Source organism: Vicugna pacos, chromosome 14, assembly GCF_048564905.1.
Source record: "Vicugna pacos chromosome 14, VicPac4, whole genome shotgun sequence".
Classification (NCBI taxonomy): domain Eukaryota; kingdom Metazoa; phylum Chordata; class Mammalia; order Artiodactyla; family Camelidae; genus Vicugna; species Vicugna pacos.
In genome coordinates, this window is record NC_133000.1 from 7,311,294 (window position 1) to 7,329,353 (window position 18,060).

The 18,060-nt window shown below is 40.2% G+C and overlaps 1 protein-coding gene across 8 annotated transcripts in view; it reads right to left on the reverse strand.

Annotated features, from left to right (window-relative positions):
* The window catches only part of ZAR1L (zygote arrest 1 like), a 48,486-nt gene that overhangs the window by 22,610 nt on the left and 7,816 nt on the right, over window positions 1–18,060 (reverse strand). Inside the window, exon 4 of one of the 8 annotated variants that reach the window (XM_006208970.4) lies at window positions 17,123–17,443. The exons of the other annotated variants lie outside the window; for them this stretch is intronic. Coding sequence (XP_006209032.1) covers window positions 17,300–17,443 — 144 coding nt within the window. The 3' untranslated portion in view covers window positions 17,123–17,299. Of the gene's footprint in view, window positions 1–17,122; window positions 17,444–18,060 lie in introns of those variants that run through there. 8 annotated transcript variants of the gene reach the window in all.

Consider the following 18,060-nt stretch of genomic DNA (forward strand, 5'->3'; position numbering starts at 1 on the left):
TGACAATCTACGGAATGGGAGAAAATATTTGCAAAAGATGAGACTGGCAAGGGTTTGATTTCCAGAATACATAAACAGTTCATACAACTTAACAAAAAACAAAAAAGCCACCCAATCCAAAAATGGGCAGAAGACCTAAACAAGCAATTCTCCAAAGAAGGCATATGAATGACCAATAGGCACATGAAAACATGCTCAATATCAGTAATTATCAGAGAAATGCAAATCAAAACTACAATGAGGTATCACCTCACACCAGTCAGAATGGCCATCATTCAAAAGTCCACAAATGATAAATGCTGGAGAGGGTGTGGAGAAAAGGGAACCCTCCTACACTGCTAGTGGGAATGCAATTTGGTGCAGCCATTGTGGAAAACAGTATCGAGATTTCTCAAACGACTAAAAACAGACTTACCATATGACCCAGCAATCCCACTCCTGGGCATATATCCAGAGGGAACCTTAATTCAAAAAGACACCTGCACCCCAATGTTCATAGCAGCACTGTTTACAATGGTCAAGACATGGAAACAACCTAAATGTCCATAGACAGATGACTGGATAAAGAAGAAGTGGTATATTTATACAATGGAAAACTACTCATCCATAAAAAATGATAAAATAATGCCATTTGCAGAAACCTGGATGGCCCTGGAGAAAGTCATTCTAAGTGAAGTAAGCCAGAAAGAAAGAAAAATACCATATGATATCACTCATATGTGGAAACTAAAGAAGAAAAAGACAATGAATTTATGTATAAAGCAGAATCAGACTCACAGACATAGAATACAGATCTGTGGTTACCAGGAGGGTGGGAAGTGGGAAGAGATAAACTGGGAGTTTGAGATTTGCAGATACTGACTAATATATATAAAAGAAAAGTTTATACTGTATAGCACAGGGAACTATATTCAATATCTTGTAATAGCTTACAGTGAAAAAGAAAGTGAAAATGAATATGTATATTCATGTATGACTGAAGCATTGTGCCATACATCAGAAATTGACACAACATTGCTAATTGTGCCTCAATTTAAAAAAAAAATACTCAGCTATGTCATGTGGAGGAATATCTCATTTTCATTTTTATTGGAAGATAATCTCTTTCACTTTAGAATATCAAGAGAGAAAAGGAAAATTCTTCAGAATAAAGATATTTTTAAAGCTTAAAATATAATAAAATACAATTAAAAGGGGGATTTCAATAATATCTTATAATCTGTAGTCATGAGAATTAGTGGAGGTTTTTGTTTTGTTTTTTAAAAAATAGATTAATGTGAAAGATTTCTTTTCCTCTATTTCTTCACCTACTCTCCCTTGAGTGTACAAGAAAGATCCTTTAAAGCTGCAGACCTACCCCAACTGAGCGCAGCAATGACTGTAGATCCACAGTTAAACCTCCTTGGATATTGTGTTGTGCCTCTGTTACTGAAGCATCAATTTTCACTTCCCTGGGGATGTGTGGGAGAACGGGGAGGGTGGGTAGAGATATCCACCCAGAGGAGAGGGCAGATATCTAACAGACGCTTTCTAGCCCCAACACGTGACACACTTTATCCACTGGCATAAAAAAAGCAATTCAGATATGTGCACTGCAACTTAAACATAACTTGATTAAAACTGCAGTGTCCAAATCCAGTATTTCGGAAAAAGCACCTTGGCATGTCAATGTCTCATTCTCACCAACAGGTGAGACTGTTAATATGTTAGTACAGCTGTGAAATAAAGATGCTTCTGTTAGGGTTACACATGCCCACACGTGCACACAAACGTGCAGAGTCAGGTCTTAAGGCTCTTCAGGTTCCAATTCCTAATGCTACTCTTTTCAGTGAATTGTAGAATTACAGACATAAGGGTACCTCCAGGCTGTTTATGTCAATAGCTTACACCTGCTTCCAAATACCTGCCTGAGGAGTAACATAAACATTAGTGTCTGTGGGTGATTTTGCAGCATCTTAATTATATCTTGTTAAACTGGTTCTCTTAAGTTTTTTATACAGTTACTCAGGATTAACTTTTGAATACCTACCGTGAGCTGAGTGTTTTCCTTCATCCAGCACACATTTATTGTGTACCTACTCTGGGCTAGGCACTGTGTCACGGGATACTGCATGGATCCAAACAGACCCATCCCTGTTTGCAGGCAGCTTGCATTTTCGGAGGGGAGATGTGCTTGTCTGCCTATGAAAGGTGGTGTCGAGGGATAGACAGTAATGGGTGTGGGGCTATTTGAGAAAGGGGGCCAGAGGAGCCTTCCTAACAGGATGATATCTGAGCAGAGGTATGAATCAAGTGAGTATAGAGCATGGATCTCTGGGGGAAGAGCGTTCCAGAAAAGAGAAAGGCAGGTGCAGAGATCCAGAAGCAGGAGCAGGGACTCCCTGTTGAAGGGCCAGCAGGGAAGCCAGTGACCAGAGTGAAACGAGTGAGGAGGAGAGTGGTCAGAGGGCAGCCGAAAGGGCCGTGTGGGCCAGGAAGGACTCGGGACTTTACCAGGTGACATGGAAAGCCACTGGATGTTGGGCAGCAGAGCAGTGACAGGCTTTGACTTTTGACCTGTGTTTGACAAAGAGCATTCTATTTGGAATGATGAAAAATTTCTGGAAATAGATAGTGGTGACGGTTATATGACATTGTGAATGTACTTAATGCTGCTGAATTGTGTACTTAGATGGTAAATTTCCTGTTCTCTATATTTTACCACAATAAAATAAATCGTTGAGGAAGGATCTGGCTGCTACGTGCAGAACAGACCACCAGAGAGCAGAAGCACGAGGACCAGACAGAAGGCCACGGCAACAGTGTCGTCACAGGTGATGGTGGCCAGGGCTGGGGTAGTAGCCACGGAGGTGATGAGAAGTGGGTCTGTTCTGGAAATATTTCAGAGGTGGAGCTCTGAAATACAGGACTTGATGACGATAGGCAGAATATGAGAGACCCCAAAGTCTGGCCCAAACCACTGAACGAATGGAGTTGCTATCTCCCAAGAGGAGGTACAAGTTTGGGAAGTGGAGATCAAGATTTAATTTTCAGACATGTTAACTAAGATGCTTAATTAAACACCCAAGACAAGATGGAGAGCAAATGGGTGGATCTATGGGTCCACTACTGAGAAGTCTAAAAACGTGGAGATAGTATGTAAAGCCACTGAGGGAAAAGCAATACACACCTGCCTCCCGTAAGAGAGTGTCGTACAATGAGTTTGATACCTTAGTTGCACGTTAAATTACATGGGGAACTTAAAACACCAATACCCACTCTACTCATCCAAAGATTGACTTAATTGGTCTGAAGTGTGCAACTCCAGAGCTGTTGAAAGTTCCCCAGGTGATTCTGATCCACTGCCGAGATTGAAACACTGCCTTGGTGGTTCTCGAAACTAAGAATCACTGAAGGATGCTTGTGAAAAATAAGTACTTGCTCAGGTAAATCCAGGGTCCACCAAATCAGCATTTTTATAACCCTTTCACTTTGAAAGTCATTGAATTAGGAGGAATTTATGCTACAGCAAAGTGCACAGCATCATTTTTCCATGCTGGCTGTTTGTGTGGTGATTCAACCCCAAGTCTGTCGTTGATTTGTTACTTTGTTTTGTCTTTGAGGTCACAGGAAGTGAGTGGCTAGAGTCCACTGCGGTCCACTTACAAAGCAGTTTCCTGGCAGATGCTTCCTTCTCTGTCACCATCTCCTCTAGCCCCGACCCTGCTTTTAACAGCAAACTCTTGCTGTAACACTGTGTGCCAACTCAAGTTGTTGGTTCCAACAACTCTGGCCACCTGCCACCAACTTCCAGGAGTTCCTGGGCCAGGAAGTTGATAAAACTCCTTCTTGCCTACCTCTTTGGTTTCCAACCCTTCTCTCCTTATTTCTATTTCAAGAAGCCCAGAGACTTGGAACTCATGCTGCCCAGCTGCACTAACCATCCTCCTTCCTCAAGTCCATCACTATCCCCATTACCCACAGGGGAGACTGTGAAACTTGGAGCCTGTTAGAATCATCAGGGAAGCTTTTAAAACATTCTGAGGCCCAGGCCCCACCCCAGACCCCCAAAATCAAACCCTCAGGGTAGGGCCCCACCATGGTAACTTATGAAGTTCATCCTGTGAGTTTAAGTTGCAGCTGTGGCTGAGAACTGCTGATCTAAAGCTCTCCTGCTCACAGTGCCTTATTCATTGAATAGACTACAGCTTATTGCTCACGGCCTCTCTCTCCACCCCAACTTCTGATGTTGTTCTCAGAGACTGCAAAATCCTCATGGATAACCCAAACAATATGCTTTTCCTCTCAGTTTTAATATTCTTACCTCTGGGGGGGGGGGTCTTTGCTCCCTTCGTCCCACCTTGGCCATTCAACTTCACAGCTATACTGAAACCCTATCCACAGCAATAAGTGTACCAGCTTCAGCATCTCATCTTTCAGCATCCCATTCAGGAAGGCTTCTGGATCCCTCTTACTCCAGCTGCCCACCCATTTTAACAGTTCTTCTCCCATTATAACATCTGTTGGCCTGCTTTTTCCACTACCCACAACCAAGCTTCACTCCTCTTCTAAACAAGTTTAAATTCCATGGATTATAATCACTTCCTTGCTGACATTCACAAATATCTTACCCCTGTCTTACTCAACTAGTTAAAACCCTGCCACACCTGCACTAGAACTGCTGAAATGTGACCTTACTAGAATACAACTGCAACCAAGAATATCTTGAAGAGTGCCAAATCTCAAAATGAGCTCTCGATGCTATCAGACAACCCTATATTACAATTATGCTCCCTGGTAGTCCCAAATTCCTACTACCTGAGATAATTTCATATCTTGTTCTCCCTCCTCAGCTTTCCCACCTCTTTTTTTTTTATTAATGTATAATTGACATACAACATTATATTAGTTTCAGGTGTACAACATAGTGCCATTTGCAGCAACATGGATGGCCCTGGAGAATCTCATTCTAAGTGAAGTAAGCAAGGAAGAGGAAAAAAAAATACCATATGATATCACTCATATGTGGAATCTAAAAATAAGACAAATGAACTTATTTGCAAAACAAACACTCACAGACAGAAAACAAACTTATGGTTACCAGGGGGGAAAGGGGTGGGAAGGGACAAATTGGGAGTTCGAGATTTGCAGATACTGACTGGTATATATAAAAGAGATAAACAAGTATACAGTATAGCACAGGGAACTATATTTGGTATCTTGCAGTAGCTTATGGTGAAAAAGAATATAAAAACAAATATACGTATATTCATGTATGACTGAAACACCGTGACACAACACGGTAAACTGACTATACTCCACTTTTAAAAAATGAAATACCTGGTCGTCAGGGATAAGAGGAAGTGTTTACATTACTATATATAAAATAGATAAACAACAAGGACCTATTGTACAGCATAGGGAACTATATTCAATATCTTGTAATAACATAATGGAAAAGAATCTGAAAATATGTGTATGTCTATGTGTATGTCTATGTATAACTGAATCATTTTGCTGTACACCTGAAACTAACTTTGTAAATCAACTACACTTCAATAAAAACCGAAATTAAAAAAAAAATGAAATAAAATTGGCTGTCTGGACAGATGCAGTTTTCAAAATGAGAAGTAGATCTTAGGTCTTTAGACCCTAAACAGCAAGATAAGCAAATAAAACTTAAGGATGATTGTTGAAGTACATGGAATGCTTACTTGTACAACTTAAAAACCAGTAATTAAACTATGTTCAATATAGTGTAATAACTTTTATTGGAAAAAAATATGAAAATATATGTATGTATATGGATGACTGGGAAACTCTGCTATACACCAGAGATTGACACATTGTAATTGACTGTATGTACTTCAATAAAAAAAGTAATTTTTAATTAAAAAAAATGTGATATTGGCACAAAAACAGACATGTGGATCTATGGGACAGAATAGAGTCCAGAAATAAACCCAAAGACCTACGGTCAATTAATCTTCAATGAAGGAGGCTAGGATATACATTGGAGAAAAGACAGTCTCTTCAGCAAGTGGTGCTGGGAAAACTGGATAGCAGCATGTAAATCAATGAAGTCGGAACACTCCCTCACACTATATACAAAAATAAACTCAAAATCGCTTAAAGACTTGAATATAAGACAAGACACGATAAACCTCCTAGAAGAAAACATAAGCAAAACATTCTCTGACATAAATCTTAGCAATATTCTCCTAGGACAGTCTACCCAGGCAATAGAAATAAAAGCAAAAATTAACAAATGGGACCTACTCAACTTATAAGCTTTTGCACAGCAAAGGAAACCATAAGCAAAACAAAACGACAACCTACAGAATGGGAGAAAATATTTGCAAATGATGCAACTGACAAAGGTTTAATTTCCAGAACATATAAACAGCTCATACAACTTAGTAACAACAACAAAAAAAACCCAATCCAAAAATGGGCAGAAGACCTGAACAAGCAATTCTCCAGTGAAGACATACAAATGGCCAAAAGGCACGTGAAAAAATGCTCAATATCGCTAATTATCAGACAAATGAAAATCAAAATTACAATGAGATGTCACCTCACATCAGTCAGAATAGCCATCATTAAAAAGCCCAAAAATGATAAATGCTGGAGAGGGTGTGGAGAAAAGGGAACCCTCCTACACTGCTGGTGGGAATGCAGTTTGGTACAGCAATTATGGGAAACAGTATGGAGATTCCTCAAAAAACTAAAAATACACTTACCATATGACCCAGTAATCCCACTCCTGGGCATATATCCAGAGAGAACTCTAATTTAAAAAGATACATGCACCCCAATGTTCATAGCAGCACTATTTACAATAGCCAAGATATGGAAACAACCTAAATATCCATTGACAGATGACTGGATAAAGATGTGGTATATTTATACAATGGAATACTACTCAGCAATAAAAAAACAATAAAATAATGCCATTTGCAGCAACATGAATGAACCTGGAGATCATCATTCTAAGTGAAGCCAGCCAGAAAGGGAAAGAAAAATTCCATATATCACTCATATGTGGAATCTAAAAAGAAGGGGAAAAAAGGACACTAATGAACTCATTTACAAAATATAAAGACTCACAGACATAGTAAACAATCTTATGGCCGGGCAAGATGGCGGAGTAGAAGGACGCTTGTAAGCCACCCTCTCCCACAAATACACCAAGACCCACATCTACAGACCCACTCAGCCAACCAGAGCACCTGCGGAACTCCCAACAGATCATCACCCTCTTCAAAAGATAAAGACGCCAAAAATCTGGTAGGAGAAAAGGAAAAAAGAAAGAACAAAAGGCAAAGCAGCGCGGGACGGGTCCCGCGGGGAGGGAGCGGCAAAGGAGGACTGGCGCTTGCTCGCTGGGTCTCCCCTCTCTAACTGAGAGGCCAGCGGGACGGAGGGGGAGCCTCCGAGGTTCGGATCTGTACAGAGCAGCCCTTGTCTGACAGAACTAAGTTAAACGGGCACAGAGCGTCCCCCCGACACCCAACCTGAGACACGGGCCGGCAGCAGCGGGCAGGGCCAGGCTGCATAATCTGGGCGGAGGACGGGGGCGGCTGCACGGAGGAAACTCCGGGGGACTGCAAGGGGCTGGGCGCCGGGGCTGTGGGTGTACAGGACAGAACAACCTGGGCCCTCCATAAAACAGCAAGGTTGATATGCTCTCGGGGGAAGGGTGCATACCCCCATCTCTGAAAACACGCGGAAACTTTTCAGGGGAAGAGGGGCGGGGCCCAGGCAGAGCCGCCATATTCTCCGGCGCTTAGCACTCAGGCGGGGGCGGGGGCGAAACCTGCGTCCACACCGAAGGGCTTAGCAGCCTCAAGGGCCAGACTGAGACGGGCCTACAGCCCTGGGCAGATAGGACCCTTCCATTCTGGTACCCCAGAGAACTTGCTCCACAAAGACAAACAAGCAGCTGGGTCTTGGCTCAGAGCAGGGACGAGGCTGCCCCTGGGTCTTCCCCGAGCCCACACGCGGAGCGCGACCCGGGCGGAGCGCCGGCCAGGGCGGAGCGCCGGCGCAGAGCGCGCAGCCGCACAGAGCAGCGGAGCTACCGGCGGCGCAGGCGGGGGAGAGCGGCCACCCGCCTGTCCGGCAGGAACACAACCCCTGACTGAGGTGCTGGGAAGGGGCACGACCCGCCCTCCTGCCTGGCCAGTCTGCAACATCTGTCTGCGGCATCCAGAGGGGCAGTGACCCGCCCGCCCGCAGCAGAGGAGAGCTGCATCTGACCCCGTGTTAGGAGGAGGCGCGATCTGCTTGCCTACAGGTGCTGGGAGCAGCACAGAAGAGGGCGCCAACGGAGGGCCTATGAAAACAAGCTGAGCTTCCAAAACAGGACGAAGACAGAAGGACTTCACATTAAAAGCACACAGACTCCAGGAGAACACCGACAACCCCCCTTTTTTTGTTGTTGTTTTGTTTTTTTGTTTTTGTTTTGCTTTGTTTTGTTTTTTTGTTTTCTGTTTTTGTTTCTGTTTTGTTTTGTTTTAATCGGTTTTTACCTGTTCTATTTTCAATTACTCTTTTAATTTTTACTTCTTAATTCATTTCTATTTCTCTTGGGTTTTGATGTCCTGTTATTGATTAGACACAGGCTTCAAACACATATATTCATCTCCCCACCCCCTTTTTTTTTTTTTTAAGGTTTTAAAAGGACTTCTCCACCCGATTAATACTCTGCTACAACCCGTTCTTCTATTATTCATTATACATTGTTTTCAAACCCCTTTTCTCCCTTCTTTTAAAAATCTTTCTCTCTTATTCTTTTCTCTTTTTTTTCTTTTTTTTTTCCTAAGTTCTATTCCTAAATAGGCATTAGATAGATAAAATCCTTAAGATCCAAAATAGACAACTGATACTTCATAAACCACTTTGCCAGAGAGGTATGAGCAAGATGAAGAAGCAGAGAAACCTTTCCCAATTAAAAGAACAAGAGGAATCCCCTGAAAGAAAGCTCAATGAAATAGACATCGATAGCCTACTAGATCAAGATTTCAAAAAAGGAGTGATCAAATTGCTGAAGGAATTAAAAGAGACAATGCTTAGAGAAATAAAATATGTCAAAAATGAAATTGAAGCTATAAAGAAGAGCCAAGCAAAATGGGAAAACTCAATGACAGAGATGAGGAATGATCTAACAGCTGTGCAAAGTCGACTAGTTAATGCAGAGGAACGAATTAGTGATCTAGAAGACAGGGCAACAGAAAGCACCCATTCAGAAGAACTACAAGATAAGCAAATAAAAAATAATGATAATAGCATAAGGGACCTATGGGATAATATAAAGCGTCCCAATCTTCGCATAATAGGGGTCCCAGAAGGGGAAGAAGGATCAAAGGGGATTGAAAAGGTTTTTGAAGAAATCATGACTGAAAACTTCCCAAACTTAAAGAAGGAATCAGATATCCAAGTACAGGAAGCTCAGAGGGTCCCAAACAGGAAGAATCCAAATAGACCCACACCAAGACATATCATAATCAAGATGGCCAGAGTCAAGGATAAAGAAATGATTCTAAAGGCAGCAAGAGAAAAGCAAAGAGTGAACTACAAGGGAACCCCCATAAGGCTCTCAGCTGATTTCTCTACACAAACACTACAGGCCAGAAGGGAGTGGCAAGATATATTCAAAGCCCTGAATGAAAAAAAGATGCAGCCTAGGATACTTTATCCAGCAAGGCTATCCTTTAGGATAGAAGGAGAAATAAAGAGTTTCACAGACAAAAAAAAGCTGCAGGAGTTTAGCAACACTAAACCCATGCTAAAAGAAATATTGAAAGGGCTATTCTAAATAGAAAAGCAGCAGGATGCTACAGAAATGAGAAACGTACAACTGGAAAGGTGATAACTCATGAATTACAAATAAAGAAAACACGAAATTATAAAAGAAGACATACAAATCACTGAGAGTGGGAGAGGGAGGCAGGGAAATATAGAATTTTTTTTCTTTCTTTTTTAAAATTTTTTTAACAGTAGGATGGGTTTGAGATCATGTTATTATCAGTTTATTAAAAACGGGTATAGGTTAATAGATTTACAAAAAAGGGTAACCACAAGTCAAAAATTTACAAGGGAGTCACAAAAATTAAATAAAATCCATGATAATACAAAGGAAAATTACCAAACCACAAAAGGAAGAAGAAAGGAACAAAGAGGATATACCAATTCAACTGCAAAGATAAGTTCAAAATGGCAATAAACACACATCTATCATTAATTACTGTAAATGTTAATGGACTAAATGCTCCAGTCAAAAGACATAGGGTGGCAGACTGGATAATAAAGCAAGAACCTTCAATATGCTGCATACAAGAGACCCACTTTAGGGAGAAGGACACATATAGATTGAGAGTGAAAGGATGGAAAAGGATATTCCATGCAAATGGAAAAGCCAAAAAAGCAGGTGTTGCAGTACTGATTTCAGACAAAATAGACTTTAAAACAAAGGCCATAAAGAAAGATAAAGAAGGACATTTTATAATGATTAAAGGAGTGATACAAGATGAAGATATTACACTCGTTAATATATATGCACCCAATATAGGAGCACCTAAGTACATACAAGAATTACTAACAGAGATAAAGGGGGATATTGATGGGAATACAATCATAGTTGGAGATTTTAACACTGCATTAACATCACTAGACAGATCTTCCAGACAGAAAATAAACAAGGCAACAGAGAAATTAAATACTACAATAGAAAAACTAGATTTGGTGGATATTTTCAGAGCTTTACACCCCCAAAAAATAGAATATACATTCTTTTCAAGTGCACATGGAACATTTTCCAGGATTGATCATGTACTTGGACACAAAAGAAACCTCAACAAATTTAAGAAGATAGAAATTATCTCAAGCATCTTTACTGACCACAATGCCATGAAACTGGAAATCAACAACAGAGAAACAAAGGAGAAAAAAAGAAAAGCATGGAGATTAAACAATATGTTATTGAAAAAACAATGGATCAATGAGGAAATCAAAGCTGAAATTAAAAAATACCTTGAGACAAATGATAATGAAAGCACAACCACTCAAAACCTATGGGACACAGCAAAGGCAGTGCTAAGAGGGAAGTTTATAGCGATACAGGCCTTCCTCAAAAAAGAAGAACAATCTCAAATAAACAAGTTAACCCACCACCTAAATCAATTAGAAAAAGAAGAACAAAAAGCCCCAAAAAGCAGCAGAAGGAAGGAAATAATAAAGATCAGAGAGGAATTAAATACAATAGAGATTAACAAGACCATAGAAAAAATCAACCAAACCAAAAGTTGGTTTTTTGAAAAGGTAAATAAAATCGACAAACCTCTGGCCAAACTCACAAAAAAGAAAAAAGAGAGAGCACAAATTAGCAAAATAAGAAAGGAAAATGGAGAAATTACAACAAACAAAATAGAAATACAGAATATCATACGAGAATATTATGAAAAACTATATGGAACCAAACTGGATAACCTAGAGGAGATGGACAAGTTTCTGGAAACATACTGTCCACCAAAACTGAATCAAGAAGAAACTGAACACTTGAACAACCCGATCACTAGAAAGGAAATAGAAATAGCAATTAAAAACCTCCCTACAAATAAAAGTCCAGGACCAGACGGCTTCACAGTGGAATTCTACCAAACATACAAAGAAGAACTCATACCAGTCCTTCTCAAACTCTTCCAGACGATTGAAAAGGAGGGAATACTCCCAAACTCTTTCTATGAAGCCACCATCACCCTGATACCAAAACCAGGCAAAGACACTACAAAAAAAGAGAATTATAGGCCAATATCACTGATGAACATAGACGCCAAAATCCTCACCAAAATTTTAGCAAATAGAATCCAACAACACATAAAAAAGATTATACATCATGATCAAGTGGGGTTCATCCCAGGGACACAAGGCTGGTTCAACATACGCAAATCAATCAATGTAATACATCACATCAACAAGAGAAAGGACAAAAACCACATGATCATCTCAATCGATGCAGAAAAAGCATTTGATAAAATTCAACACCCATTTATGATAAAAACTCTCGCCAAAGTGGGTATAGAGGGAACATATCTCAACATAATAAAAGCTATATATGACAAACCTATAGCCAGCATAGTTCTCAACGGTGAAAAACTCAAAAGCTTCCCACTAAAATCTGGGACAAGACAAGGATGCCCACTATCACCACTCCTATTCAATATAGTCCTGGAAGTCCTAGCCACAGCAATCAGGCAAGAGAAAGAAATAAAAGGGATCCAAATTGGAAAAGAAGAGGTAAAAGTGTCATTATATGCTGACGACATGTTACTATATATAGAAAACCCTAAAAGGTCCACAAAAAAGCTACTAGAGCTGATCGAAGAATTCAGCAAGGTAGCAGGTTACAAAATTAATGTTCAAAAGTCAGTTGCCTTTCTTTACACTAACGATAAATCAACAGAAAAAGAAAGTAAAGAAACAATCCCCTTTAAAATAGCACCCAAAGTAATAAAATATCTGGGAATAAATCTAACCAAGGAGGTGAAAGAATTATACACAGAAAACTATAAACCATTGATGAAGGAAATTAAAGAAGACTTTAAAAAATGGAAAGATATTCCATGCTCTTGGATTGGAAGAATCAATATTGTTAAAATGGTCACACTGCCCAAGGCAATCTACAGATTTAATGCAATCCCTATCCAATTACCCAGGACATATTTCACAGAACTAGAACAAATCATAATAAAATTTATATGGAACCATCAAAGACCTAGAATTGCTAAAGCATTACTGAAGAGAAAGAATGAGGCTGGAGGAATAACTCTCCCAGACTTCAGACAATACTACAGAGCTACAGTCATCAAGACAGCATGGTATTGGTACCAAAACAGACATATAGACCAATGGAACAGAATAGAGAGCCCAGAAATGAACCCACAAACTTTTGGTCAACTCATCTTTGACAAAGGAGGCAAGAATATACAATGGAATAAAGACAGTCTCTTCAGCAAATGGTGTTGGGAAAACTGGACAGCAGCATGTAAAACAATGAAGCTAGAACACACCCTTACACCATATACAAAAATCAACTCAAAATGGATTAAAGACTTAAACATAAGACAAGATACAATAAACCTCCTAGAGGAAAACATAGGCAAAACATTATCTGACATACATTTCAAAAATTTTCTCCTAGAAGAAATAAAAGCAAGAATAAACAAATGGGACCTAATGAAACTTACAAGCTTCTGCACAGCAAAGGAAACCAGAGATAAAACAAGAAGAAAACCTACGGAATGGGAGAAAATTTTTGCAAGTGAAACTGACAAAGGCTTGATCTCCAAAATATAAAAGCAGCTCATACGACTCAATAAGAAAAAAATAAACAACCCAATCCAAAAATGGGCAGAAGACCTAAACAAGCAATTCGCCAAGGAAGACATACAAATGATCAAAAAGCACATGAAAAAATGCTCAATATCACTAATTATCAGAGAAATGCAAATCAAAACTACAATGAGGTATCACCTCACACCAGTCAGAATGGCCGTCATTCAAAAATCCAAAAATGACAAATGCTGGAGAGGCTGTGGAGAAAGGGGAACCCTCCTACACTGCTGGTGGGAATGCAGTTTGGTGCAGCCACTATGGAAAACAGTGTGGCGATTCCTCAAAAGACTAGGAATAGACTTACCATATGACCCAGGAATCCCACTCCTGGGCTTGTACCCAGAAGGAAATCTACTTCAGGATGACACCTGCACCCCAATGTTCATAGCAGCACTATTTACAATAGCCAAAACATGGAAACAACCTAAATGTCCATCAACAGGTGACTGGATAAAGAAGAGGTGGTATATTTATACAATGGAATACTACTCAGCCATAAAAACCGACAACATAATGCCATTTGCAGCAACATGGATGCTCCTAGAGAATGTCATTCTAAGTGAAGTAAGCCAGAAAGAGAAAGAAAAATACCATATGAGATCGCTCATATGTGGAATCTAAAAAACAAAAACAAACAAACAAAAACAAAGCATAAATACAGGACAGAAATGGACTCATGGACAGAGAATACAGACTTGTGGTTACCGGGGGGGGGGGGGGGGGCGGGGTAGAGGGTGGGAAGGGATAGACTGGGATTTCAAAATTGTAGAACAGATAAACAAGATTACACTGTATAGCACAGGGAAATATACACAAAATGTTATGATAAATCACAGAGAAAAAAATGTGACAATGAGTGTGTATATGTCCATGTATGACTGAAAAATTGTACTGAACACTGGAATTTGACACAACACTGTAAAATGATTATGAATCAATAAAAATGTAAAAAAAAAAACAATCTTATGGTTACTAGGGGAGAGGGGGTTGGAAGGAATAAAGTTAGGAGTTTGAGATTTGCAAATATTAACCACTATATATAAAAATAGATAAAAAACAAATTTATTCTGCACAGCATAGGGAACTATATTCAATATATTGTAATAACCTTTAGTGAAAAAGAATATGAAAATGAATATATGTGTGTATATGCATGACTGGGGCACTTTGCTATACAACAGAAATTGACACACTGTAATTGACTATGCTTCAATTTTAAAAAATGAACAAACATAATCAAACAGAAACAGTCACAGATTCAGAGAACAACAGGTGGTTGCCAGAGGGGAGGGGGTTGGAGGTGGGAAAAAATAGGGAGAGGGGATTAAGAGGTTCAAACTACTAGGTATAATGTTGCAAGGATGTAATGCACAGCACAGGGGCTACAACCAGTATTTTATAACTTTAAATGAAGTATAATCTATAAAAATATCAAATCACTATGTTATACACCAGAAACTAATATAACACTGTAAATCCACTATACTTCAATATAAAAAAGAAATCAGATGATTTTATCTTCACTCCCAAATCTATAAACCTATCTTTATCTAACTAGCCCATGTTCTAAGGGTTCCATCTTTTTACAACAGAAGGAATATCACTGCTCCCACTCAGGCATAATCACTTCACCTCTGCTCTGGATCCCATCTCTTCTCCCTTTGCAAGCATTTTCCTCCTATAGGCATGTCTTCTCCCTGCTCTACCAACAATTCTCTACTGAATTATTCCCCATTAATATATAAACTTAGTACCTCTTTTTCCCCCAAATGCCCTCCTGGGTATTGCTGATTTCTCTGCTTTTTAACAGCAAAGCTTCTAGAAAGTACTATTGCTATTCACTGTCTTCACTTTATTAACTCTGGCTTCCATCCCTACTACTCCTTGAAACTTCTCTCTTCCTTCACCAGCCACCTTCATGTCACCAAATCCAACAGACATGTCCATCTTCATCTTTCTCATTCACCAAAGGACCTGACTTGGCTGACCACTCCTTCCTTCTTGAAATACTGTTTCATCTTGGCTTTCATGACACCATCCTCCTTCTATCCCTCTTGACCTCCTCTTTCATCTAACCTCTAACTTCTTGCTACTGAAAGTGTGGTCAGAAGACGAGCAGCAGTGATTGCAAATCTGAGACGCTCCAGGATGCTAAGTCTCAGACTCCAGACTCACTGGACCAGAATATCCAATTAACAAGATCACCAGGTAACTCCAGGGACATTAAAGTTTTAGAATAATTACCCTAAATGCTGGTGTGCCCTAGGGCCCTGTGCTGTACTATCTTACGTGATACCATGCAGGCCCACAGCTTTAAGTACAACATATTTTTTAATCTACAAATCTCTCTCCATAGCTCTGACTTCCCTCCTAAATTCCAGATTCATATAATCAATAGCCTACATGACATCTTCATTTGGTTAGAGTCTCATATACTTCAAACTCAATGTTGAAAACAGAAACCTTCCCCCATCTCACTACACAGCCCCACCAAAAAAAGGATGGCTAAGTGTACTTAGCCCTCACAGTTTACAGGTACCGTCCTAAGTGCTTAACATGGAGCAGCTGCTTAAGTCCTCACATCACCACTAAGAGACAGGTACTACAATCATCCCCATTTTACAGAAGAGTAATTGAGACAGAGCGTAAGTAATTGCCCACAACCATACATTTCCTAATATCCCATCAAGGATTTGAAGTTGGGTAATCTGACTCTAGAATACACCCCTAACTGCTATACCTCTCAAGTTCATCCAACCTAGAGTTCAAAGCAGAAATCTAAAAGTCATCATTTATTCCACCATCACCCACTTCCAATCCTGGGTGTCTCATTTTCAAACATTATCTTGAATTGATGTATTTCTTTCTATGTCCACAGCCGCCCACTCTTTTCCAAGCCATCAGTTTGCTCATGCATTCATTAACCTCCCATCTGGTCTCCCTCCTTCCACTCTACCTGGTCTGCCCTCATGGCAGTGCCTTTTTTATAGTAAGAATCTGATGTCGGGGCCTTGTTTAAACCCTTTCATGGGCTGCCACATGCTTGACCATGGCCAAAAGAACCCATCTGCGACCTGAGCCTTGTCTTCCCCAGCCTATGCCTGACATTAGCCGCAGGAGCTCCTGCTCCTGGGACATGCCAGGTACAAGTCTTGCCCCACCCCCAGGGTCTTTGCTCTTGTTGGATCAAAACCACCTTTTCTCCCAGCTCCCTCTCTTCCTGCTGGTCTCAATTCTCATGTCGCCTCTTTTCAACCACCCTATTTAACAGAGTCACTCTATTTCATCACCCTGTTTTCTTCATTGCACTTAACATATCTGAATCTGAGAAAAAATATCGATATACTAGTTACATCCATAGCCAAATAGAGTACGAGAATGTACTACCTAGGTTTAAATCCTGGCTTTACCCCATGACCTCCCTGTGGCTCCCTCTCCTCATCTATTAAAAAGGGGCACAACAGTTCCTAGTCACTATCACTGCTGTGATGAAGTACAACAAGGCCTGGCACACACTAAGGGCTATTTAAGCATTTGCTATAATTATTATGTATACTTGAAGGCAAGGACCTTGCTCTTTGGTCTCTGTACTCCCGGTGCTCAGAACACCCAGCTCGCAGAAGTTGGTTAAATGAATGACTGTTGCTCCTCTTCATCGTTCCCTTCATATTAGTGATAAGATGTACCATTCCCCAGTGTTTTATTGATGTTTTTAATCCCAGGGTCACCAATTAATGTGCCTTCATAGTCTATTTTACATGCATTTATTTTATTCTATTCACATTGACAATTATCATACAACCTACAAAAAGTACAAAAAGCCTAATTCATTTTCCAATACCAGGTCAGAGCCAAGTTGCAAAACAGGAACTGTACGGTGAGTTACAAGCAGAGTTTGGGTGTCCTGCACAAGTCATACTGCCTGTCACATGATGTATTTAAAGCTGTAAATATTGCCACAGGAGAATCTCTTGTCTTTGCAGCGGCCACACAGTTCCTGCCGATGAGGCCTCCTTAGATCGATGTGTCTTTTCTTTTGAGAACAGGAGCAACGAGACTTTGAACAGGTCTTTAGAAAAGAAGGAACATTTTGGGCACTAAATGATCAAATTAGTGCTTCAAATGTAATTTTCAGATGAAGGTATTTCTGCCCACCCCCCATCCCTGGCATCTTTATCCTCCTTTGAATCCAAGTTGTACAAAACCACTCACACTCCATTAACTGTCATGCATTTTTCCTGGTGAATGATCAAAGATGATATTTAAGAGAAAATTGCTGAAGCAATCCAGAAGACAGAAGAGAAGACTTTTTAAATTTAGAGTCTTGTAGAGTGTCTTCACTATGTACATTTTTACATTTGCAGCCAGGCAGGGGTAAGGAGCAGAGGGTGTTAAGTGATTTGGTTGTCTAGACTGGAACACTTAGACACTAGCGCAGTGATTCTCTACTGGCAGCTCCCCACCTACCAGCAGACGTCTGGCAGGATCCTGAGATATTTTTGGTTGTCACAACTGGAGGGAGACGTGTTCTAGAGGAAGTAAATGTTTTCCTTCCAGACATGCCTAATCTTTACAGGAATTTGAAGTGTTTTTAACCAGTATCCCATTCTGTCTTCTGATAAATGAGAATCGCACCCATGGAGACTGGTACACTGCCATGACCCACCCTCCCACCCCTGCTAGTCT